The following is a 26,097-nucleotide window of genomic DNA, read 5'->3' on the forward strand; positions in this document are numbered from 1 at the left end:
AGTTCACCAACTGCCAGCGGGGCTGTACAGTGGCAAAAAAAAAAAAAGGCGGCCTTGTTGCCTTCAGGGTGGTGGCATTTTGGGAATTGTAGTTCACGAGCCGCGTTGGATTTCGGGTGCTGTAGTGGGGGTAGGTTCAAAATGTCACGGAAGCGTTGCTTCGCACTTGCCGTCCCGAACTACACCAGCGGCTGGGCCAGCGAGGGACAGCAAGACTGAGGAGTAGGAGGAGGGTAAAGCAATCCTCGCCTCTTCAACTTCGCTCTGTGGGGGGAAAAAATGGCGGCCCAGGACTCCCCGCTGCCGTTGTTACAAGTACCGCCCTCGCCCCCCAACGAAGAGAGACTTAGGGAAAGCAGGGAGGATAAAGAAGATAAGGAGGCCGCGGAAGAGCTAAGTGAGTATAAGGTGAAGGGACAGGAACCGCTTTGCAGGCTGAGGGTTTTTTTGCCATGTGGAAAAGGAGGCGGGGGGGGGGAACTGTTTTTGTTTTTTGTTTTCCCCGCCGGCCTTTCTTTTCCTTGCCTACGCCGCTTGAGAGAAAGCTTTTCAGACCGGTTTGAAGTCACCTTCATATGTTAGGCACGTCGGCCAGAGGTTTCCTGACTTCCAGGCGGTGTCTTTCTTTTCTTGGACCACCTGGGCATCAGCGGGAACTGATTTAGGACGGGGGGGGGGGGGGGCGTTGTCGTTGTTTGCAGGGATGCAACTGTTAGCGTCCTTTAAGGGGAGAGAGAGGCAGGCTGCGGGCCCTCAATTGTTCCTCCTAGAGAAGACTAGTTGTTGCAAAAATATATATATTTTTTTCTTTCATTAAATGTGCTTTAGTGTGTTCAGGATGTCTTTTTCAGGCGGGAAGAGAGGAAATAGGTGGCTTCCCCATTTTTCTGTCAGAGAAGTTATTTATCTTCAGGTTAGAAGATAGCGTTGTCAGGAGACAGATATCTCTTTATTCCCCAGTACAGTAAAGCAGTGGTTCTCAACTTTTTCTTCACCTCAGATCCCCTTTATATACCTTTTGTGCCCACAGACCCCTAAGACTTAATTCAAGATTTAAATTGTAATATTTCTTCAAGCCTTTGTGTCCCGCCCCCTTTTCGTGGTCCGCAGGTTGAGGATAAATAGGTAAATTGCAACTCATTAGTAGAATTGTATGGTGTATTCCTTGATGTATGATTCTCAGATAGTGGCAAATGCTATTTATCAGATCCAAGGGGACATCAGGCCTGATTAGCAGCTCCTAGGAAAAGCCCATCAAACATCAACTGCCTGCATTTCTGTTCCTCAATTGCAGTCATCAAGTCTAGGAACATCGTGGTTCTAGTCTGATGCTTTCTTTCTGGGCAGCTTTGGTGTTCACGATTTTATTGTTTAAACAGATACTGCTGCCAAACAAATCTGTATTAGTAATTCCTTTGGGAAGCTTAGTACTTCATTGTTCAAGCAGTACCAGATTGAAATCTCCTTATTCAATGTCAGCTGTTTTTCAGTCACTTGCCAATTGACTCTGGAGAGATATGCAGCACATGGAAGCTAAATCTGGCTCCATGGAAACAAAGCTTTGTTAAGCGTTACCTTTTCGTCCTCCTTTCATCATATTTCTAAAGTTGAACATTTGTCTGAATTGTTTGTTGAAATGTCTGCAAGCAAAAAAAAAAAAAAACTAAGCTCAGAGAGCATCAAGGACTTCACATTTCATATACTGTAGTCCAGGGGTATCAAACTGGTGGCCTGTGGACCAGATGCTTCATGTGCAGGCCACGCCCACCCCACAAAGGCAAAAACATCATGATATGTCACGTGATGTGATTGAGTTTGACACTTGTGGTGTTGTCAAAAGGGGGAAATCACAAATATATTCTTTTCAAGCTAAATTCCAACTTGCTAAGGGTAATCAAAGCCCTAGGAAATGGAAAAATTCCTTATCCAAGCAAAAACATTTTTAAAGAATTGCTTTTTTTTCTGGATATATATAGTAATATGTTCATTACATTCTTTTATCCTTTGGATTTTCTTATTTCATTCATCTAGGTAAGTAGTATCTCTGTTAGAAAGTTATCATACTTTACTGCATTTGTGCATCTGTCTGTAGTTCATAAAAATCAATTGCAGCCTATATCTACACATCTGAATTTATGTTGTCCTGCTATATGTCTAGACAAGTATATCTGATTATTTTAATTAAAGTAAATGGTTTTTTTTGCAAGCAAAATTTGAATACATGTATGAATACAGGTAGTCCTCGACTTATGGCCCACAATTGAGCTCAACATTTCCATTTTTAAACAAGACAGTTAAGGGAATTTTATCCCATTTAACAACCTTTCTTGCCTTAGTTGTTAAATGAATCACTGCAGTTAATTTAGTAGCATGGTTGTAAAGTGAATCTGGCTTCCCCATTGACTTTGCTTGGCAGAAGGTCGCAAAAGGTGATCAGATCATATGACCCCATAAATATGAGCCAGTTGCTGAGTAATCAAATTTTAATTATGTGACCATAAGGATTCTGCAACTAGTGTGTGCAAAATGGTTGTGTCATTTTTTTCAGTGTGGTGGTTACTTTGGTCACTAAATGAATGGTTGTAAATCAAGGACTATCTGTATAGCCCTATAACATAGCTTTAGAACATGTATTTATGTCCATTTTGTTTTATTACAGTATCTAAGATTTCTTCCTGGCAAAAACCCTGAGGTTTTTAATCTGATTATTTTATGACTGCTTGAGTGCCATTTGGGTAGTATGAGAAATATACACTGCTCAAAAAAATAAAGGGAACACAAAAATAAGACATCCTAGATCTGAATGAATGAAATGTTCGTATTAAATACTTCATTCATTACATAGTTGAACGTGCTGACAACAAAATCACACAAAAATTATCAATGGAAATCAAATTTAGCAACCCATGGAGGTCTGGATTTGGAGTTACACTCAAAATTAAAGTGGAAAAAAATCACTACAGACTGATCCAACTTGGATGTAATGTCCTTCAAACAAGTCAAAATGAGGCTCAGTAGTGTGTGTGGCCTCCACGTGCCTGTATGACCTCCCTACAATGCCTGGGCATGCTCCTGATGAGGTGGTGGATGGTCTCCTGAGGGATCTCCTCCCACACCTGGACTAAAGCATCCCCCAACTCCTGGACAGTCTGTGGTGCAATGTGGCATTGGTGGATGGAGCGAGACAAGATGTCCCAGATGTGCTCAATTGGATTCAGGTCTGGGGAATGGGTGGGCCAATCCATAGCATCAATGCCTTCGTCTTGCAGGAACCTCTGACACACTCCAGCCACATGAGGTCTAGCATTGTCTTGCATTAGGAGGAGCCCAGGGCCAACCGCACCAGCATATGGTCTCACAAGGGTTCTGAGGATCTCATCTTGGTACCTAATGGCAGTCAGGCTACCTCTGGCGAGCACATGGAGGGCTGTGTGGCCCCCTAAAGAAATGCCACCCCACACCATTACTGACCCACTGCCAAACCGGTCATGCTGGAGGAAGTTGCAGACAGCAGAACGTTCTCCATGGCGTCTCCAGACCCTGTCACGTCTATCACATGTGCTTAGTGTGAACCTGCTTTCATCTGTGAAGAGCACAGGGCACCAGTGGCGAATTTACCAATCTTGATGTTCTCTGGCAAATGCCAAACGTCCTGCACGGTGTTGGGCTGTAAGCACAACCCCTACCTGTGGACGTTGGGCCCTCATACCACCTTCATGGAGTCTGTTTCTGACCATTTGAGCAGCCACATGCACATTTGTGGCCTGCTGGAGATCATTTTGCAGGGCTCTTGCAGTGCTCCTCCTGTCCCTCCTTGCACAAAAGCAGAGGTAGCGGTCCTGATGCTGGGTTGTTGCCCTCCTACGGCCTCTTCCACGTTTCCTGATGTACTGGCCTGTCTCCTGGTAGCGCCTCCATGCTCTGGGCACTACGCTGACAGACACAGCACACCTTCTTGCCACAGCTCGCATTGATGTGCCATCCTGGATGCACTGCACTACCTGAGCCACTTGTGTGGGTTATAGACTCCATCTCATGCTACCACTAGAGTGACAGCACCGCCAGCATTCAAAAGTGACCAAACCATCAGCCAGAAAGCATAGGAACTGAGAAGTGGTCTGTGGTCCCCACCTTCAGAACCACTCCTTTATTGAGGATGTCTTGCTAACTGCCTATGCTTTCCACCTGTTTATTCCATTTGCACAACAGCATGTGAAATTGATTGTCAATCAGTGTTGCTACCTAAGTGGACAGTTTTATTTCACATAAGTGTGATTGACTTGGAGTTACATTGTGTTGTTTAAGTGTTCCCTTTATTATTTTGAGCAGTGTAGTTAATTTTTGCCATCTGAAGATTTTAAGAAGCATACATTCCCTTTTTCCAACACCAGCTTAGGATACTGAAAGGCATACAAAAGGCAAATTATTTCAGGGTCCTAATATCTGAGATCAGAATTTCCAGTTGTTACCCTGGGAATCTTAGATGTTGTAATGACGAGACAGTTGAGTGGTTTGATCATGAACAACTGAATCACGATGATCTTTATTGGAGTATAGTCTTGCATTTATATACATTTTTAGTTATCCTCCATCATTGGTTAACTTTGGTTACTGCTTAACTTTTGTTACTGTTCAGTACAATAATCCATACAATTAATTATCTCTAGTTAAAGTTTAACATATGTTTACTTCCCCTCTCTAATCCTCCTTTATCCATAATTAGTGATTGTTTGCCTGAGTTGTATTTGCTTGGAAACATTCTTTATCTGAGGTTTGCCATCTGAGATTGGAACATTCCTGCAATTACAACTCTACACTTAGATATAATAATAAAGTAAATAGATCACATCTTTTATTTCATTCTCTTGAAGAAGCAGGCTGGCATGAACAACAACTGTAAGTGAATGAGGAAAACCCAGAAGAAGGCTGAACAAATATTCTTAAGCCTTCAACTAGATCAAGAAAGATAATCTGGTGGTCTTTGATACTGTTGAATTGGCTTGGGATATCGTGAATGCTGGCAATTGTAATTTAGGAATACCTTGAGGGCCACAGGTTTTTTAGCTCTGATACAAATGGAATTAAGGATTCAGGAAATATTCTATTTTAAAGTACATTGTATGTCAATACTGTATATATAAAGAATGTCTAATATATAATCTTGCCCAGTCTTTCATTCAAGACATTGCCTTACAAAGTTAAACAAAACAATACCAGAATTCCTCACAAATCCTGCACTAGTCGGTCTTTTAGCCAGAACTGTAAGTGTCAATAAGTCATGAGCAGGATAAAAGTGAAATAGATTTCATTACTGCTTTAAGGTTTTTCAAGAGAAATAAAACATATATGTAAAAATGATTGCATATTCACATTTTAGCAGAATTGGTAAGCATACTTTTGCTGAACTGAAACTTGTTAATTGGCACAATGCATGAAAAGACTATGCTTCAGATAGATAAGAATATATGTAGCTCAGGGTTGAACTATGGAGAACTTGGTGCTCTCCGAGTTTGGTGGTTTGCTTGCTGACATTTTTTTTACCCAACTACATAATATCAGTGCAAGTAAGTGTGGGATCTGCTGCCTGATTTTATAGATAGTCCTTTTCCTACAACTATTCAATGACCTTTCAAAATTACAGCAGTGCTGAAAATATGGCTTATGAATGGTCCTCAAAGTTACTACCATCTCAGCACTCCTGTGGCCACATTAAAAAATGGCCTTTTCCTCACTTACAATTATAGAGGTGCTTCTACAATCCTAATCCTAACATTTTAGGTCATACTCACTTTGAATGCTTTTATCTACACTAGAATACATTATAGGTAGTCCTCAACTTATGACTACAATTGAACCAAAAATTTATGTTGTTAAGTGAGAAATTTGTTAAATGAGTTTTGCCTCATTTTACGACTTTTCTTGCCACATTTGTTAAATGAATCACTGCAGTTCTTAAATTAATAACACAGTTAAGTGAATCTGGTTTCCCTATTGACTTTGCTTGCTAGAAGGTCACAAAAGGGGATCACATGACTCTGGGACACTGCAACTGTCATAAATGTGAGTCAGTTGTCAAGCATCCAAATGTAAATCGTGACCATATGGATGCTGCAGCGGTCATAGTGTGAAAAGTGGTCATGTCATTTTTATCAATGCTGTTGTAACTTTGAACAGTCACTAAGTGAACTGTTGTAAGTCAAGGGCTACATCTCTCTGCCTTTTTTTTTTTTTAACAGACTTGGGTATTTTATAGCACATCCAGCCCTTTGACCATCCCTATCTGGCCTGCAGCAGGGAAGGGGAGGTAATGATGGCAGGGCAGCAGCCCTCCACAACAGTCCCAATTTCTCCAGAAAATTAATTGCTGACTCCTATGCCCTTTGGTCTTCAATATTGCACAAGTATTATTTTTAGTAAATCTGGCACTAGACATACTTTCCTTTTCAAATTGTTAGATACAAGCTCAATTATTGTTTGGAGGGGACCACGGCTCTGTAAGACTGTAAGACACTGGGCCTATGCACCACTGAGGTCAGCAGCTTGGCGGTTTGATTCCTGTGAGCGAATAAACTGCACAGGGACAAGAAAGGAGCCTCCCTCAAATGCCTACAGGCATTCAGACGTCCCGCGGGTAAAGATAACATTGCCCGAAAAAAATCCTTTCACAGAGGCCATATGCTAAATAAATAAATTATTTGGAAAAAAAGCAACTAAATTCTGTGGGACTTATTTGTGGTGACATACTGAAATCCTATTGATTTTAATGGGCCTAATTTATCTTTTATCTCACTTTTTTTGCATTGCAAATATACTAATTAAAATACTGTAGTAGATTTATACAGAAAATACTGTAGTTAATTAATGTGTATTGTTTTGCCTTATTTTTTTTTTAATTTCTGTAGATGGGATGGATGCCCCCCAAAAACCTGATAGCCCTGGGCAAGATACAGAAATCATTAATGAAGATATAAATGCCAAAATGAAAAAATCAGAGCAAAGTTCCATTGAAGATCTTAACAGTAATCTACTAGATGCATCATCTAAAACTCCACAAGGTTTGCTAGGATAATATGGAAAACTTCGCTTTATTTGGGGTGATTTACAGGACATGAAATATTCTGCCCATCTATCTTTTTAAAATTAGTAAAGACATACAGTTAAAGAGTATAAGATGAGATACATCCTCTAATTTGTTATTTTGAATGATATAACATCTTCAGAGAAATATGTGAATTCTTGATATGTTCATATTTATTTCTCCCAATATTTATAAATCAAATCTCACTTATCACTGCTTATCACTTTTGAAATAGCGTTGTCAAAAAACCTTATAATGTTAGCCAGGCATGTACGAGGGCTATCCACAAAATAGATTACGTTTTGCGATAGAAAAAAAACAAAGTGTAGGAAAAATTTTTTATTATATACACTTGAAAGTGACACTTAAATACTACTTTTCAACATATTCACCGAACAAATTGAGGCACTTATCATAGCGGTGAACAAGCTTTGTAATTCCATTGTCATAAAATTCAGCCGCCTGAGATTTGAGCCAGTCAGTCACGCCTGCCCACAGTTCCGCATCGTCGTCAAAGCGCTGTGTTCCAAGCCAGGTCTTCATCCTCGGAAACAAGTGGTAGTCGCTTGGTGCAATATCGGGGCTGTAGGGCGGATGAGGAAAAATCTCCCACTTGAAAGCATTTAGGACTTCTCGAGTGCCGTAGTTTGGCCATTTTTAAACTTAATGCACCATTGGCGCACTCCACCTTCAGTGATGATGATGTCCCCGTACACTTCACACAGTTGCCGAAAAAATTTCAATCGGTTTATGGTTTTTTGCCAACAAAAACCTTATCACTGATCGCACCTCACAACTCGCGGGATTTTCAATTGCAGCACACATTTCAAATGTTTGCTGTGAAATAACGGGCAATGATACGAACCTCCCACTAGCACGACTAGATGCAGACTGAGGGAAAAAAAGGCCTATTCCCTCTTCCCCCTTCTTAACAAACGAAAAATATATTTAGGTTGCCCATCCAAAGCCACCCCAAATAAATAAAAATATATATAAAACCCAAAACCCCCAACCCCACCCCCACCATCAACATTTTTTTTTTTTTTTTTTTTTTTTTTTTTTTATTTTTAAAATTATAAAAAAAAAAAAAAAAAAAAAATTCAAAATTCAAACCTTGCCCCCCCCCCCCCCCCCCCCCCCCCCCCCCCCCCCCCCCCCTCAATCAGCCACCCCTACCCCCCCCCCCCCCCCCCCCCCCCCCCCCCCCCCCCCTTCAATCCCCCCCCCCCGCGTACTTGCTCCCCCCCCCCCCCCCCCCCCACTCTCTATGGCGCCTCCTTTAACCCAAACATCACTTACCTTCTTTTTTTTTTTTTTTTTTTTTTCTTTTTCTTCCTCATTAAAAAAACCCCCTTCCCCAATAGATTGGTACTACTAAAGATGGCCATGCTAGCTCCGCCCCTTCTTGCTACAGATGAAAACGTAATCTATTTTGTGGATAGCCCTCGTAAACCCAGTTTAAGTTTATTAAAATATATATGCAATCCCCTAGAGCCACTGGCCCCCCCCCCCCCCCCCCCCCCCCCCCCCCCCCCCCCCCCCCCCCCCCCCCCCCCCCCCCCCCCCCCCCCCCCCGTTCAGCAGCATAGAATTCTTCTATGCATTATAAAATTACTCCAAATTTCTAGAAAGGAATCTATGCCACCACCCAGTCAGTGAAACTTGATATGTATTCCCAATACAGTTAGTAATGAGGAAGCCCATTGAATACACGGGTTTTGTCCCAATTAAATATACACTAAAGTAAATATTCAATATCAGGCATTCCAAATCATGCCCGAAGATAGATAAAAGCAAAATACACTATTTACCGTGTTTCTCCAACAATAAGGCCTCCCCCAATAGGAAGACCCAGCATGTTTTCTAGGCATAAAATGAAATTAAGCCCCTCCCCCCAAATTTAGGCCTATTTTAAAACATGCAAAATGGGCAGGGCGGGGGGACTTGCCGTTAGGAGCGCCTCGTGGGTAGCCATGCCTCGCCACCAGCTGCTCCTAATGGGCGATCATGGCAGAGCATGGAGAGCTCCCTACTCCTACCAAGCACGTTTGCTGCAGACCCAAGACATTCAGCGCTTGCCGCTGTTGATTTCCCTTCTGCCCATACCACCGCCATGTTTGGAGCTGCCACTTCTACATTTGGAGCACCGCCGCCATTTGGAGCTCCCGCTTCCGCATTTGGAGCTGCTGCTGCGTTTGGAGCACCACCGCTACGTTTGGAGCTGCCACTTTCATGTTTGGAGTGCCGCTGCTGTTTGGAGCTGCCACCGCGTTTGGAGCACCGCCGCCGCTCCAAACGGCAGCAGCGCTCCAAACGCAGAGGCAGCTCCAAACGCGGAAGCGGCAGCTCCAAAAGTGCTCCAAACACGGAAGCGGCAGCTCCAAATGCAGCGGCGGCGGCATGGGCAGAAGGGAAAACAACAGCGGCGGGCGCCGAAGGTCTCAGGTCTGCGGCAAAGGTATTTGGCGGGAGTAGGGAGCTCTCTGTGTTCTGCCATGATCACCCATTAGGAGCGGCTATTGGTGAGGATGCCCACGGGGCGCTCTAGATGAAAATGCAAGGGGGGGAATTAAGTCACTCCCGAAAAGACGGCCTAGCCATTTTTTCGGGGCTCAAAAAAATGTAAGACCCGGCCTTATTTTATGAGAAACACGGTATTCCTTGTCACTGACAACTGAGCCAGAAATATAGGAAATAGTTAATCTTTTTTTAGCTAGAAATCGGAGTTTAAGGCTTTAATTCCATGGAGGAAATTCTTTGCTTTCAATGCAACCTATGGACATGTATGAATTAACAAATGGCATGAAAAGTTTTTGATACTACAAATGGTCCTCATTTAATGACCACTCATTGAGTGACCATTCAAACTCGCAGACCAAACTGTTGGTCAAATAATCCTCCAATGTAGCTGATGAGATCCAAAGATATTCCAGTTACAAGCCTATGCACTATTTTAATGTTATAAATATTTGTCAATGTATGAGCTGTTGTGGAAATTTAGTAAGAAGTTTTTAATGATTTTTTTAAATCTTTTGGATTTGTTTGGAGAAAGAGTACAACAGTACCATTGCATAGCTATGATAACCTAATACCGTAGGCAAGATGAGTGTGGGCCATTATAAAAACAGAGGATTGCTTGAGAGACGCAGTGCACAAAGAGTCCAAACTTTTTTAAAGCCTTTGAAAGATTGAAGTTAAGTAGTATTTGCTTATATATAGTGCACATGCGCACACATGCACAAGCACACATATATAGCATTTGAAAAGTAATTTGAATTGTTCATTTTAGAGAAACACTTTTCAATTCAGCGGACCCTTGATGATTTAGAAAAACTGGCTGATTTTCAGAAAGGCTGTCTAATTTCCTCTGATTCCAAGAATGAAGACCAACAACTGGCAGGTATTTAAAATATTTATAGAAGAAACAACAAATGATGGAAATGCAATGCTTGTGGCATTCAGTTCTTAGACAAGAACTTTGCTTGGTAGCTATGGAAAACAGATAATCTGAGGAAACTATACTACTGATCTTAAAATAGGAACCAAAGAAGAAATCTTCTATCAGTGATGGTTATGAGTCTTGGCCATATGTGTAAAGAATTACCAAAAGTAGTAGTAAATAAAATATTTTGAAGAAAAAAACCCCAGAAGTATCATTTTACTTATTTAGGGCTATATTTGCAGTTTTATCCTTGTTGTCAGGTCCAAGTAAGAAGATGCAGTAGAATTAATTTCACAGAGGCTTGGGAGCAAAGTCATCCCTAATGGATGGAAAGCATGGAAAAGAAAAAAGAAAAGCATATCTGTTCAGGAGGCAATGATGTACTACTTTTTTCTAATAACCTTAGATTATTATCTTTATCGTATGAAAAAACCCCAAAGATTTCTACTTCTGTCTTGGATTGTAGATATTTTCACACTAGTTCAACTAAACCTTAAACCATGGCTTTTAAAACAAATATTTTTCTTAAATATATCAGTTATTATTGATTTGATTGCAAGTTGTTGAGTTGAGATGCAAATACTACTTATGTATATTGACAAAAAAAACTTCAATGCTGAAAGATTTGGTTATTACACATTTTTCTCTTATTTTGGTTTAATTTAAAATATCAGCTGACAAGAGGTCCTGCCCATTATGTCCTGAAGAGAGGTTCAAAGCTTGCAGTAGTCACAAGCTCCGTCGCCATCTTCAGAATCTTCATTGGAAAGTATCTGTTGAATTTGAAGGTAAACATAGCTAGAACACTATTATTAATGCTAATGCAGTTAGATGACAACTGTTAGTTTTTCTTCCTGTAATTAATGTAACTCAAACATGATTACAGGGGCATACTTTAATTTATAATAGAGTTCAAGAGAAAGGTTTAGGACAATAAGGTTGGAGACCAAGAGATAATATAGATCAAGGCCCAGGGGCTGTACCTGGCCCACGGGGTGCTTAAATCTGGCCCGCGGTGCTGCCCTGAAAACAGCAAAGGACTGGCCCGCAGTGCCTCTGCCAGTGAAAACAGAGCTCAGGAGGGCCACATACAGCCATCCCGAGCACCATTTTCACTGGCAGAGGGTTGCAGAAAGCCAGCACAGCCAAAAATGGCGCTTGGGAGGGCCACATGGAGCCCACCTGAGCTCTATTTTGCTGGCACACGTTTGCAGGAGGCTGTCACAGCCGAAAACTGAGCTTGGGAGCCTGTTTTCACTGGCCACAGGCACCCCTGATACGAGTGAAGTTGAGCTGGCCACACCCCCTGCCCCCAAGGTCAAACACAACCTGATGTGGCCCTCAGTGAAATTGAGTTTGACACCCCTGATACAGATGAATGGATGTCAAAGATGGATTTTGAGAAGAGTTGATGTTGCCTGATTTTAAAATATTTTTATTGTATTGTTTTGTGCGTATGTGTGTATTATTGTTGTTATTTGTGGGCCAAAAGATGGATGGCCATACAACTCTTTTAAATACATAAATATAATCTGCAAAAAAACCAGGAAAAATTATTACTTCTGTATATGGAATGTAGTTCAATAATGGAAGAGATGAAATTCAACATAAGTTCAGGGCAAGTTTTTTTTCCCCTAGGATATATATAGTACTGTGTTTCCCTGAAAATATGCCCTACCCCCAAAATAAGGCCTAGTGAAGGAGTGGGCGTGGCCAGCATAGGAGGCAGCTCTTCCCTTCCCCAGTTATCTCATAGCTTCTTGGCCCCTTAATCGGGCCTGTGGATTAGCTTGAGCCATCAAGGGCCGGGAGCTGCCTCTTGTTCCTTCTCTCCTGGCGCAGCTGTTCCTTTCAAGCAATCAGATGTCGCTTGAGTAAAGGATGCCCATCCCAGAATTGCAATGCTGAAGGCTCAGGATGAAGCCTTTTTGGGATGTTTGTCTGTGCGGAGCTTGAGGAAAGGATGACAGGCAGGAAAATCCCCCTCCCTGTTTTTCTGCTGTTCATCAAAAAGGCTCCATTCTGAGCCTGTTCAGCCTATCCCAGGATCTTGCAAGGCTTGTTGTAGTGTTGTGTGTGCGAGTGGCAGCACTGCTGTGAGGTTTGACATACCAACGCAGCTGCTCGTGGCAGGACACCAGCTGCACCAGTGTGATGAAGCCACGGTGGCTCTGCCATTCATGAGTGCAACACCACAACAAGCTTTGCAGGGTCCTGCTCCAAGAGGCTGCACCAGTATGACAAAGCTCACAGCGGTGCTGCTGCTCCTGCAAGCTCGAGTTGCGAATAGTCTGGGAATTTGGGCAGCATTTACGTGGCCGGGATGCCTGAAGGATCCTTGGCTTCCAAGTCTGGCGAGGCTCAGCGTTTGGGCTCTGATGCACTCCCAGGTGGCAGCGGTGTGTCCATGGCATGTCCGGCTCACAGAGTCTGGCCTATTGATCTTGGCCGATGGCATCTCTGACCCAATCTTGGCCACCAACGCTCTGGGGGGGGTCAAGCACAGCTGGCTTCACGCGGAGACAAGGCACTACGAGGAGCTCATTTCTCAGATTAGCTGGGCGGGGGTTGCCCACGCTGAAACCGGGCCTTGAGGCACCACCCTGAGCAGACGCCCAGCTGGGGGCGGGGGCAGGTCAGTCCCCTTACCTGGTTGCCCTCCACTGTTTTCAAAAAAATTAAAATTAAATAGTTTGACAAGATAGAACTTCAGAATATGAATGAATTCAGTGTTGAAAACTGAGTAATCATTTAGAGGTGTCCAATGTCTTTTTTGAATTTCAGGCTACAGAATGTGCATCTGTGACTTGCCATGCCGGCCTGTGAAACCAAATGTTGTAGGAGACCAGGTAACAGCTATTCAGTTATGTGAATAATTGCTTTAATCAGTTCCATTTTAGTTATTTATGGATTACATTCTTCTCAGTTCTCTACCAAGTTTTGAACTTGAGTTCTCTAGTAAACCAGGGGCAGGGGATAAGTTTTCTTTCAAACATATTTCTCGTACCTATGGTGTATTTCCATCACAGTGTTCTTTTAAAAAAAAAAAAATACTATAAAGAATGTCCACTTTATAATATAAACTTTGTACCTCAGTTTTGTATCCCTTCATTAGGTAATGGTGACATGTAGGAAAAGAGGAAGTACATTATTAAGTTTCTCATATCTTTTTTGTCTTTAAGTAGCAAATAATTAGATTGCATCCAGTAACAACTTGAGAATGAATGCAGTTCTTTCAACAGATAACGTATTCTTGCTTTACTCATTAGTAATTCATTGGATACTGAAATTTCCATTTAAACTACTTCGAAAAGCATCTTGCGAATGCATTGCAGTATTCTAGCAGTATCACTTTTTTAAAAATATATTTTTATTTTAAATACAAATAATACAAACATAATACATATATATCTAAATATGAAAAAAAGGAAAAAAAGAAAAATACAAACATTACACTGCACCCCACACTCGGAGACCATTTTTTTTTTTATAATTCTTCTTCTATATATAACAATTAAAAGATTTACTATATATTCTAATTGTGCCCTTATCCCTTCCAAAACAACATATATTCTTGAGTAGGTTTATTCCCTTTGCCTTTCACCAACACTGATTTTATAAAATCCTCCCATATTTCATTAAAATTGTTTGCTTTAATCATCCCTTTTTAAAATTTGATTTCTGTAGTTAATTTACCATTTGTTGCCATACTCCAAATTTCATTATACCACTCATTTCTTTGAATATCCTAGTTTTGTTCCCCAAAATTTAGCCACCACTAATCTAACAGCCACTATCAAATTTACAATCAATTCCTTTTTTGTTTCATTTATATCCTGTTTTTCCACCAGTAACAGTAATGCAATTCTCAGTGACATATCTAAATTTACATTCAAAAGTGCATTAATTTCTCTAAATACCATGTCCCATATTTTTTGTGTACTATCACAATTCCACCAAGCAGTATCACTTTTGATTTAAAAAAAATGATGATCTAAACTGTACTGTTTTATGAGTTTAATAAATTAAAGTTTTAGTGCTAATACCTCAATTTTAATTAAATTTTCTTTGTGAATTAAGGTTTAAAATATAATATATGTATGGCTCTTTTTTAAATATAAGACACAGGCACAGTATAACTTTAATAAAAGCATTTATTGAACTTTAAATTTGTATGTGGTTTGTGTTATAGATATCCATAAAAATGGGATCACATTATCACTGTATTATCTGTTCAGCAACGATCAGCCGAAGAAGTGACATGGTAGGACATATTAAACGACATGTAAATAAAGGAGAAACTGAATCAAGGTTTACTTCAAGTAAGTAGTTAATATATCTCTGTTTTTTTCTTCACAAAGGTCTCATTATTTTGAACATTGAGTGTCATAGACTGAATAAATGATAAATTTAGAATAGTGAAACTTTATGATTTTATATTTCTGTCTAGGAACTCAGAACATCTTAAAAGGACAAGGTTTCTGTAATTTCTAGGTACAATTTTTATGTATCTTTATTTGACCTTATTTATTTAAAGAGGGTAAGCTGAGTTGTTAACAATGTTACATAGTGAAGTGTTTTATTATTGTATTTTTGGATTTAATTGTCTGGGGAAATAACTTACTCAAGTATGGTATTTGGTAGTTTGTTTCCTTCCTCTAGAAAAGCATATGTCCTTAAGTAGTCATTGTTCTTTTTTATTTGTACAATTTTAAAATGTTTATTATGAAATATATCTAAGACATAAGTAATGAACTTGGGTTTCCCAAAAGTTTCTGAACTACAATGCCACCATTGCTGAAGCTGCTGAGAATTAATGTTGGGAAACAAATAAAATAGTGATATATATCTGGTGGTTTTCATGTATTCTTAACTACAGTGTTAACTATGTGTTCCTATCATTTCTAGCTGACATAGTTAATGTAAAACAGTTGTAGCAGATGCCATTAGAAAAATTCCCTGACCAAGAGGTTTCCTCTCTTCTGCTCTAGGTTTTCTATAAAAACTGTCATATATTTTACCACATGATTAGATCCCTTTTCCCCAAAAAAGGATCTCTTTTAAGGATTGTGATCAAATCCAAGCACAGCTTAAATTCTCCTTAATATGATGGCATAATGGTGGCATTTCACCATAAAATAGTTTTAAGTGTTATCAGAATCCCGTTTTACTTCTTTGAATGTCTCTTTAATGCCCCCCATATTTCAGTTTGAATATAATTAACATGGTAGTTTTAAACTTTATACACCATACAGATATCATCAGTAGGGCCCTTTCATTCACTCATGTCTTTATTAACCAAGGTTAAAGGAGTCAGGAACAATAATCTTAGCCAGATAGTTGTTCCCAGAACCATCTCTCTATTCATGTGCACATTTTGGAACTCAACTTTCTAGCTTTTATACAGTCCCAATGTGAAAACTCTGGTCAGTATCATTTAGCAAGTTGGGAGAATAGGATAGATTATGGTCTGTGATTTGTGTAACTTTGAATGATCACCTGAAATGGGCTGTAACACTCCTTCCTCTAAAAATAATCCTTAGCTCTTGCTCCTAAATATGAAGTACTGAAGGAAGCAGACACAGATGTACAAGTCCTTCCTAACTATTCAACTCCTCAGAAAACCGATTCCTATTTTAACCCCAAAATGAAACTTAACAGGTAAGAAATGATAAAATTGTTTGGGGAAGAATTATAAATAAATATTGTGAATTTACTTATTAACAGAAGCCAGTAATTGTATTCATTTTTCAGAGGTGGTATTCAGCAGGTTCTGACCAGTTCTGGAGAACCGGTAGCAGAAATTTTGAGTAGTTTGGAGAACCGGCAAATACCACCTCTGACTGGAGATTTTACAGTATCCTTCCCCTGCCACACACACCAAGCTACGCCCACAGAACCGGTAGTAAAAAAATGTGAATCCCACCACTGACATTTTTGCTGTATTGTGGGTTATAAAGGGTTAAAGAGAACCTAATAAATTATTAGAAACTCAGTCAGTCAACCAAGAATTCAAGTGAGGTTTGAACTTAAATAATAACATCATTAAACCAGGACTACAATTAATCTTGACTAATAATTGGGACCAGAGTTTCCTCTGCTAAGCAAGGGAGTTGTTAACTGAGTTGCACCCAATTTTACAACCTTTTTTGCCCTGGTTATTAAGCGAATCACGTGAATCGGGCTTCCCCCATTGACTTTGCTTCTCAGAAGCCAGCTGGGAAAGTTTGGTAAATGGCAATCCCATAATCCCAGGATGCTGCAACCATCACAAATAGATACTGGTTGCCAAGCATCTGAATTTTGATCATATTAATTGCATTATGTCTTAGCATTGTGCATGAAGTGGACTATTCTTTGCCTAATACAATTGAAATCCTGCCAAAAATCTCAGTACTTTAGATTGGCCAAACAATAAGAATAATTACAACTGCATTATGTTATATATTGTTTATAGTTTATTTTTTCACACATTGTCCTTTAAACAAGATATAAGATTAATAAATGCATGGTATACTTTGTTCAGTATACTTTTTCTCTTTTTCTTTTAGACAACTTATAGTCTGTGCTTTAACTGTTCTAACTGAGGAACGAAAACCGTTGGAATGTCTGGATGCATTTGGAGCCACTGGTAGTCTGCTGTTATGCATTTTGATTTATAATTTCTAAAGAGAATTTGTATATCTAGCTGCAATCTGGGGGAATAAGCCTTATTAATAGAATTTATTTTTTGAATAAAGATGCTTAGGAATGCACCTTTTTTTAAAATTTGCCCTGCCATTAAATTTTATGAGTGCATATATATTTGTAACAGAATTGGAGGAAAAGTTTTACTGATTTCATGGTTTTTATTAAATGAACTACTATTTAATGACTGCCCTATGTAGCGGCAATTCAGTAATGAGAATGATGAAAAGTAACTTTTCTACCAATCCATGCACTTATGACCTCAGGTCTGTACAGCAAAGGAAAACTGTAATAAGATCAGAAGCATTTACTGACCATTTTGCTTAATCAAGTTTTGATTCTAATTATGGTCGTTAAACAAGGACTATCTGTATATGTACATTTCCTAAAAAATTCAAACCTAATATTGTATTCGGCATAGTGAGGTCACAAGTCTGTAGGCATGCCTTTTGCTGAATTCATTATGTATGTATCATCTGCCTTCCAGGTATAATGGGATTACAGTGGGCAAAGCATCTTGGAAATTCAGTAAAAGTCACAATTAATGATTATAATGAAAATTCAGTGACCATGATACGAGAAAATTGTCATTTAAATAAGATGAAAGTTGTGATGAATTTTGAGGAAGATGACTGTGATGAAGTAATGGAAGAAGGGGAAGAAAACTTGCCTACCATTGAAGTGACAAAAATGGATGCCAATGTCATCATGCATTTGAGAGCATTTGATTTCATGTAAGTGTCTTGTCTTACTTCAATCACACTTTCCCCAGTTGTGCTTTCCAATATCTAGATGGAGAATAATCTAGATTTAGAACACAAACAGGAGATTGATATGCAGCTTCAAGGTTTACCTCTTTACGGTAACTAAAATATCTAGTTCACAGGATATTCTGTTACGGTTTAGTATTCTGTGAACTAGGCCACAAACTGATTGATTAAAGGACATCAGTGCTTGCTGAAGGAATTTTAATTATGTTCTGGAATCTTTGATTTGTATAAATTAGGATTGCTTAAAAATATCTCTTAAGAATCATTGTTGCACTTTGGTTTCATGCCGCTTTCTTCTGCCTACAATGTCTGTTAAATCCCAAGTTTTAGAAAACTGCTTGCATCTTCATCTGGGTTCAGATCAGAGGTGGTATTCAGCAGGTTCTGAACAGTTCTGGAGAACCAGTAGCGGAAATTTTGAGTAGTTCAGAAAACCGGCATATACCAATCTCTGACTGGAGATTTTATAGTATCTTTCCCCTGCCACGCCCACAGAACCGGTAGTAAAAAAAATTTGAATCCCACCACTGGTTCAGATAGTTAATTGGGCTCACTGCATACTTTTCTATCTATATAGCTGTGGCAATTGGCTTATATTGTAAACATCTGGGAATAATTGTTATAAAATGTCAATATATTCAACATTTTATTTTACTTTACATAGAATATGCACCAGATTTTTTAAAAAATGTTACGATATAATACATAAAATTACAACCTTAGGCAGACAGTACTTTTTGGAAAGGAATTCCTGTTGAAGTATATGGAATTTTAGTAGGCAAGATAAAGGTTGTGCATACATTTTCTTATCTGTATAATTTTTACCGTCCTATGTTCTGTCTTCTACATTATCATACAGCCACCTGGACCCATTTGGATCATCAGTAAATTACTTAGATGCAGCTTTCAGAAATATAAGAAATCTTGGGATCGTTTCAGTGACATCAACAGATACAAGTTCTCTCTATTCAAAGGCGCAACATGTGGCCCAACGTCATTATGGTTGTAACATTATCAGGACAGAATACTATAAGGAGCTGGCTGCAAGAATGGTACTTGCTGCTGTGGCAAGGTGCAGTTGCATTTCCCAAATAGTTCTTTCAATGTTCTAAGAGTAGGTGGCTGCAGTTTTTACCTTGTTGCTTACTCTTATACAAGGGACTAAGCAAAATTGATTTTTACATCCTGTTTCTCCGTAACCTTCAGCAATTAGATCAAGAGTTATGAATGTGTAAACAGAAAACTTCAGAGCCTGTGTACAAAAAGTTTGATCCACGAAGCTGAATGTTGTATTTTTGAGCCTCTACATCCTTTTTACAAATGTGAACAAAAATAGGCAGAAAGTGAATTTCTAGTAAATATTATAGGGCTGATGGTTCGATGAGGTCTCCCTGAGATTCAATCAGACTCCAGTCTACTGGTGGCAGCCCTGAATAACTGACTCTTTGCCCAGCCCTTTGCCAAGTGTGATTGAAGTTTTCTTCTTTTTCGTTGATTTTATCTGGGCTAACTATCTTCACCATCTTTGTTCTTTTTTGTTTTCTTGCTTTACATCATTTTTTAAACATAATACCTGCTCTCCCTCCCCAAAGTAACTAGGAGTTGGGCAGTATATAAATGTTGGGCAGTATATAAATACATTACTGAAGGAATCAATGGATCGAGTTTGTTACATTGTCTTAGATGCATTCAGAAATCTGAAAAATTGTCCATTGAAGACGAGCTTCTACATGAAGCTAGGAGTAGAACATTTGGGAAGACTTAGCCTTTGCTGGATTCTATTCTTAATAATCTCTCTTTCTACAGAGCTGCTGCTAGATGCAACAAAGGCATTGAAGTTTTGTTTGCTGTGGCTCTTGAACATTTTGTGCTAGTACAAGTGAGAGTGTTGAGAGGTCCTTCTTCTGCAGATGATACTGTCAAAAAAATCCGATACCTAATTCACTGTCAATGGTGTGAAGAGAGGATATTCAAAAGAGAGGGTAACATGATAGAAGGTAATCCTATTTTGTAATTTCAGCTAGTTCTCAGGGTACTTCAGTTAATGAAACTGAATTCACCATAAAATCACCACAGCACCTGCATTTTGTGTCGCTTGTTTGTTCAACAGTAATTATTCTCAAATTAACTTCTGTGCAGTAGATATTTCGGTATAGTGCCTATTTAGAATCTAGATTATAGTCATGTATAAATTTTATTTGTACCCTTCCTCTTTTTGCAACAGAAAACTCTTAACAATGAGAAAAAGCAACAGCATAAAGAAGAATAAAATTAATGAGCTAATAATTGGAAACAATGTTGGAATTGTTTTCATAAGAAATGAGAACCATTTATTACACAAGAAGGCTGTAATCATGTACACAATTACTGGGGCTTAACTTCAGTTGATATTTGTAAAACGTACTAATTGGACATGTAGAGTTGAATGATTCCCCAGGACTTGAATTTGCTTGTTCTATGGAGCGCTTCTTAAGGAAAAGCATCTGCCTTAAATTTACTGAAATAAACTAGTATCTCATAGTGCCATGAGGCAGGCTAAATCAAAGTTACAATGATTGGATCAAAATCAAAACCTAAGCTTTTGACTCAAACTTCAATCTCATTGTTCAAGTGTTAATGCTATTATTACACTTGAGCTTCAGCTCTCTATCAAGTTTAGGAAGTATAATCAGAGGCAGAAAGCTGTAATATAAGCTCATGTTTTATGCATGCCTACAGGGATTAATTCACCCATTTCTGAAATTATAGTGTTTAGTTAAAGAGCCAGAACAAATTACTTTTGTAATTATAACGGCTTTTAATTCATTAGCATTTCAATTTCCGTAACATTCATAAATTATATATCACTCAGATATTGGTCTAGAAAAAATATGTTTTACTGTTTCTTTTTCATAGACAACCCATACTGGCAACTTCCATGCAACTGCCATAACCAAATGACTGGGAAGACAGCAGTTGAACTGGGACCTTTGTGGTAAGTATTCTTTTTGAGTCCCTTTTCACTTCATAATAAGAATGAAAATTAGATTGAAAAGGATGTGTCAATAAAATCAATAAAATACTCTTTTCCATACCTAGCATCTAAAGTGCAGTCCCTTTACTTACTTGGAAGTCTCTCTTAATTAGATAGATGCAAGGTCTTTTAACCAAGGCTATGCAAAAAAAAAATTGAAATAATCTCACATATACCTTCTCTTTGTTGGATATTGTATTTTTCATTGTGCAATTAAATATTTATAGTGTCCAGTTGCAAAAATAGTCCTTTAGGGCAGGGATCCCCAACCTTTTGACGCGCGCCCGGTTCCGGCGTCAGCTGGGCGCCGCGCCCGGTTCGGCGTCAGCTGGGCGCCGCCATCTTTTTGACGAAAAATCACTTCCGGTGACGTCACGAAGTGATTTTTCAAAAAATGGCGGCGCTAGCGCTCGTGAGCTTTTTCGGTAGAAATGGCTTTCTACCCGGAAAGCTCACGAGCGCTGGCGCCGCCATCTTTTGATAAAAATTGCTTTTTTACCAAAAAGATGGCGGCGCCAGCAACCAGCGGCCCGGTAAGGCTTGTTCCGCTGCCCGGTATCGGCGGTTGGGGACCCTGCTTTAGGGGACTATTTTTTCATTGGCTTTAACTGAACACTGCAGTGCATTCTAAATATCTGTAATGTATCCAATTTCAGTTACAAGTGATCCTTGACGTACAAGAGTTCATTTAGTGACTGTTCAGTTGCAACCCTGGAAAAAGTGACTTATGACCATTTTTCACACTTACAATTGTTGCAGCACCTCTGTGGTCACATGATTTACATTTGGATGCTCAACAACTGGTTCATGTTTATGATGGTGGCAGCATCCCAGGTTCATGTGATTACCTTTTGTGATCTTCTGACAAGCAAAGTCAATGGGGAAGCCAGATTCAGTTAACCGTGTTACTAATTTCACAAATGCGGTGGTTCGGTTAACAAATGTGGCAAGAAGGGTGGTAAAATGGTATGAAACCCATTTAACAAATTTCTTACTTAACAGCATAAATTCTGGGGTCAATTGTGGTCGTAAATCAAGGACTACTTGTATGCATCTGAATGTTTCTTGGTTTCTTTTGTGTTAATGCAGATTTTCACCCATGTGCCTCTTTTTCTCCTCCATGGTTTTCTCATAGCCCAATAAGGCATTAACACTGAGGTTTCGTGAATCTCAAAGAATATTTCTGCTTGGCTGTCTGTTATTATAATATTCTAATTTACTGCTATATCCGAATCAATCATAAATAAATCAGGCAGATTTATTTTTACCTGAAATGTAACCCATTGCACTCCAGAAGAGATTTGTGCTTTGAAAAAGTTCTGTGTGGTTATTAGAAATGAGAGGAAATAAATAAAAACATTTGCTTGATCATTGTTAAGGTAAATTTCTGGTTACAAAGTTTGGATTTTTGTAAAAAAAAAGGGGGAGGCATATATTTCCTACATAATTTTGAATATGCATAATTAGAATATAGTTTTCCTAATCAATAGGTTCCATCCTTTTTTAAGTTTTACTAGGAGAAATAGGTATTTACTAGGAGAAATAGAGTACACTTTTTAAAAATTCAATTCTTATTGGAGGGGGGGGGGGGACACAACAAAATTTTGTTTGGGAAATATCCAAATATGGTTGTTTGCAAGAGAAATCTAAATATATTTCAGATTCTTTAAATCCCTTTAAAATCTAGGAAATAAACACTTAGCAATATCACCCCATGACATGTTTTTTCTAAAATAAATACTTGCCATTTTAAAATAAATTTCTCCATTACATTCTATAGTTTTGTTGTATTGTAGGTCAGGATCCCTCTTCAATACAGGATTTCTTAGAAGAATGCTGTTTGAAGCAGTTCAGTATGGCCTAGAAGACATCCAGGCACTTCTGAAAACGCTGATCTGTGAGGCAGAATGCACAACACTGAAACAGTTTTCAATTCATGCTCCTAGCAGTCAGAGTAAACAAGGTGAGAAGGCATGATGTTAAAAAAATGTTTAGTAATTTTTAAAAAGTCCAATTTAATACATAAACCCAACAAGGGGCTGTAAATCAAGCTTTGTGTTCTGCTTGTTGTTGCCTTCTGTGAAGAAGAAAAATAAATTTGTGATGTTAATTTTTGCAAAAAGGTAAAACGCCTGTAAAGTGGTACATTATTGAGTAGGAATAGAAATAAAAAAATTAAAAAACGTATTTGGCCAAGTGTGGTTAGACACACAAGGAATTTGACTCTCATGCATAAGCTTTCAATGTACATGCAAAATAATAATTATATTAATTATACCAATAATAGAAGGTAGTAGAAAAGATTAGAAGTAATACAGCCATACTGCATGGATAAATATACAGAAGACAGTACTTCAGCGGAGTGATGGCACAAGGGAAAAAACGGTCTCCGTTATCTGATTGTTTTGGCATGCAATGCCCTGTAGCAGTGTCCCGAGGGGAGGAATTGAAACAGCTTATGTCCAAGATGTGAGGGGTCTGTAGATATTTCCTCAGCCCTCCTTCTTATTGAGTAGTAATATGTGTAGGTTAGGGATTTGATTTCTTAAAAGTGCTTTGAACTGCATGAGAACTAGCACTTCCATGCACCTCTTTAAAACAGCAGCAACTTCTAATGATAGTTAACAGTACTAGGTCTTGGCATATAGCAGAGGATAACTTGCCCTTCAGAAGTCAGAAGACTTACTTTTTATTATATAGTTCCAGAATTAAAAAATGGATTTCCCTCATTGTTTCTTTAATATTACAGAGATTCTGTGTACTTTCAACTGCAGTTTCATTTACAAAGAGCAATTTTAAATGGCTATGGTGGCCTTATCAGAACAGTGATACATAGCATTAGCAAAGTCTAATTTAGTACATATTGTATCCAAATGAAAATGCAATAAATTATGTGAAAATACATTCAACATCAGCCCCCAAATACTCAGTATGAGCTATTTAAATTAGTGCATACTGTTCTAAGCCACAGTCCTTTTACTTCTTGTTAGTCATGAAGTCGTGTCCGACCCATTGCGACCCATGAACAATGTTTTTTCTAACTCAGCCTTTTCATCTTATCAAATATATTCTTCTTCTTGATGACCGAATCATTGTTTTCCTTACATTTTAGAAGAATGTGGTGTATTTATTAAGACATCAGATGCTGCAGCTGATTACTACATCGTGCATGGTAGGTAGTTATCAATCTAAAATAATACCCGGAAACAGGAATACTTATATAGGATATTCTAATTTAGAAAGTCAGTGAAACAAGAAAAGCTTTTACTGAACAATAACACTAAACACTGGATAGCATCCTTAATTTTGTTTGCACAAGACATCCATGAAACCACCTCTGTATGAAGCAAACATAGTGACTTTTCAGCCCATTTGATCAATCCAGGCAGTTCATGCAATGTTGCTGCATACCTCTCCAGCCCATCCATCCCTCTCCTCCATTTTCCTAGGTCTTTGTCTTTTCCGGGCTACTCCCATCCAGAACAATTCTGTCAGAAAATCTATGACTGGACCAACATGCTTCAGCATGCACATGGACCAGTAATTACTGGCTGAAGCACGCACTTAATGTTTTGCACATTCCATATTTCATACACCATTTCTCTTGCTAAGCAAATATTGATCAAGATATAAAAAAGTTCTGATGTAAAAAACCTCTGTTGCAGAGAAAAGGAAAAGTGTTGACGTAAACCAAAATGGAGCAAAGCGCCAGAAGTTAGAAAGTAATGCTGAGCATCCTGCTTTTTATTATAATGTCCACAGGCACAGCATTAAAGGAATGAACATGCCAAAGTAAGTGCAATTTTAAAACATCTCTGTGGTGTAAATGTTAACAAATACGGAAACTCGGGTCCTAGACTCTCTCATTGGGTATCTTGGAGCCAGTCATATTCTCTGCTACCTGTCAGGGTTGGAATTGTGGGAAAAATAGGAAGAACAAGCGTTAAAGGCCTTATGCCTATACTTTTCCCCCCAGGTTAAATAAATTCTTGCAGTCTCTGTTTGAAGCTGGATATCGTGTAAGCCGCACTCATTTTGACCCCATGGGTGTCCGCACCAGTGCCCCCTTGCTGCAGTTTAAATCCATCCTTGTAAAGTACAGCCTTCCAACATATACAGGAGGACAAGCAGATGGCTCTTTGCAAGCAATTGAGGATGTCCAAGCAGGAACCGAAGGTGACTTTGCAGAAGAGAGCATTTGAAAGGGTTCTTCTGGGACCTGCTATCTTTTATTGAAGATTTATGTTGAGAGCACCTACTGAGCCCTATATCTCAATTTTTGTGACTGTTTGACTATTTTAACATTTCCATTTTTTTCAAGAAAGTGATGAGGAATCACAAATGTACAGTTAATTTCCCAGCTCAGCAGGAAACTTTCATGTAATGCTTGCGTTTAAACTTGGTAAACACTGTTTTTTCTGACTTGCAATTCTTTGTTCAGGTGTATATTTTTAAGATGTGGAATTGAAAGAAGTTAAAAATGTGTGTAAGCACAGCTAGTACCTACCAATAAAGTGTTTTCATTTGTTTTCAGTGTCAAGTCATTAGTGGCTTTCAAATATGATTTGGAGGGATAAGAGGGAGGTTGGCGAGCCTGACCTAGGGATTATATTTAAGAATCTAGGTCCTGCCACCAATTACTTTCTGTAGTTAAAAATATCAGAATTCTGAATTTTAATATTTTTATTGCTTGTAAAATACCCATTACTCATATACTGTTGTTTCTAAACAATTTGGATAAAATTCAAAATGGATTCTTAATTTCTTCCCCTCCCCAACATACACATATTTGCTTCTGAAGCTTGTATTCCATGACTAAAATATGGTCCTTGACGTTAGATGTAATTCAGGGTCAAATATTCTGACAGTCTGTATTAGTATTTTTAATATAAAAGTGTACCCTTCAAGCCCTATATATCTCCCTGGAATTCAGTTATCTTCCTTGGATAGTTGTATAATGAAAAAGAAATCAGAAGGAATCATAGTAAAAAGTTTGTTTTTCCAGTGTTCACAATGAATTGATTAGCTAGAGGGCCATAGGACGGAGCTAAACAAAGAGGGCAAACTAAACTTCTACTGCTATGTGTGTCCTCCTGTCATAATTACA

General features: G+C 38.8%; 1 protein-coding gene across 1 annotated transcript; it reads left to right on the plus strand.

Moving 5' to 3' along the window:
• On the plus strand, window positions 1–25,519 carry TRMT1L (tRNA methyltransferase 1L). Its single transcript, XM_026669276.2, has 16 exons — window positions 1–397; window positions 6,903–7,055; window positions 10,368–10,478; window positions 11,195–11,308; window positions 13,305–13,369; window positions 14,713–14,842; window positions 16,064–16,181; window positions 17,072–17,151; window positions 17,695–17,941; window positions 18,837–19,049; window positions 19,784–19,974; window positions 20,873–20,951; window positions 22,787–22,953; window positions 24,103–24,162; window positions 24,656–24,782; window positions 24,967–25,519. The coding sequence occupies exons 1-16, from the start codon at window positions 280–282 to the stop codon at window positions 25,190–25,192; spliced, it is 2,199 nt and encodes a 732-aa protein (XP_026525061.1). The 5' UTR covers window positions 1–279; the 3' UTR covers window positions 25,193–25,519.
• The last annotated feature ends 578 nt before the right edge of the window (window positions 25,520–26,097 follow it).

This window comes from Notechis scutatus, chromosome 3 (assembly GCF_049901735.1).
Source record: "Notechis scutatus isolate UNSWTSFEM ecotype Mainland chromosome 3, rNotScu1.2, whole genome shotgun sequence".
Classification (NCBI taxonomy): Eukaryota; Metazoa; Chordata; class Lepidosauria; order Squamata; family Elapidae; genus Notechis; species Notechis scutatus.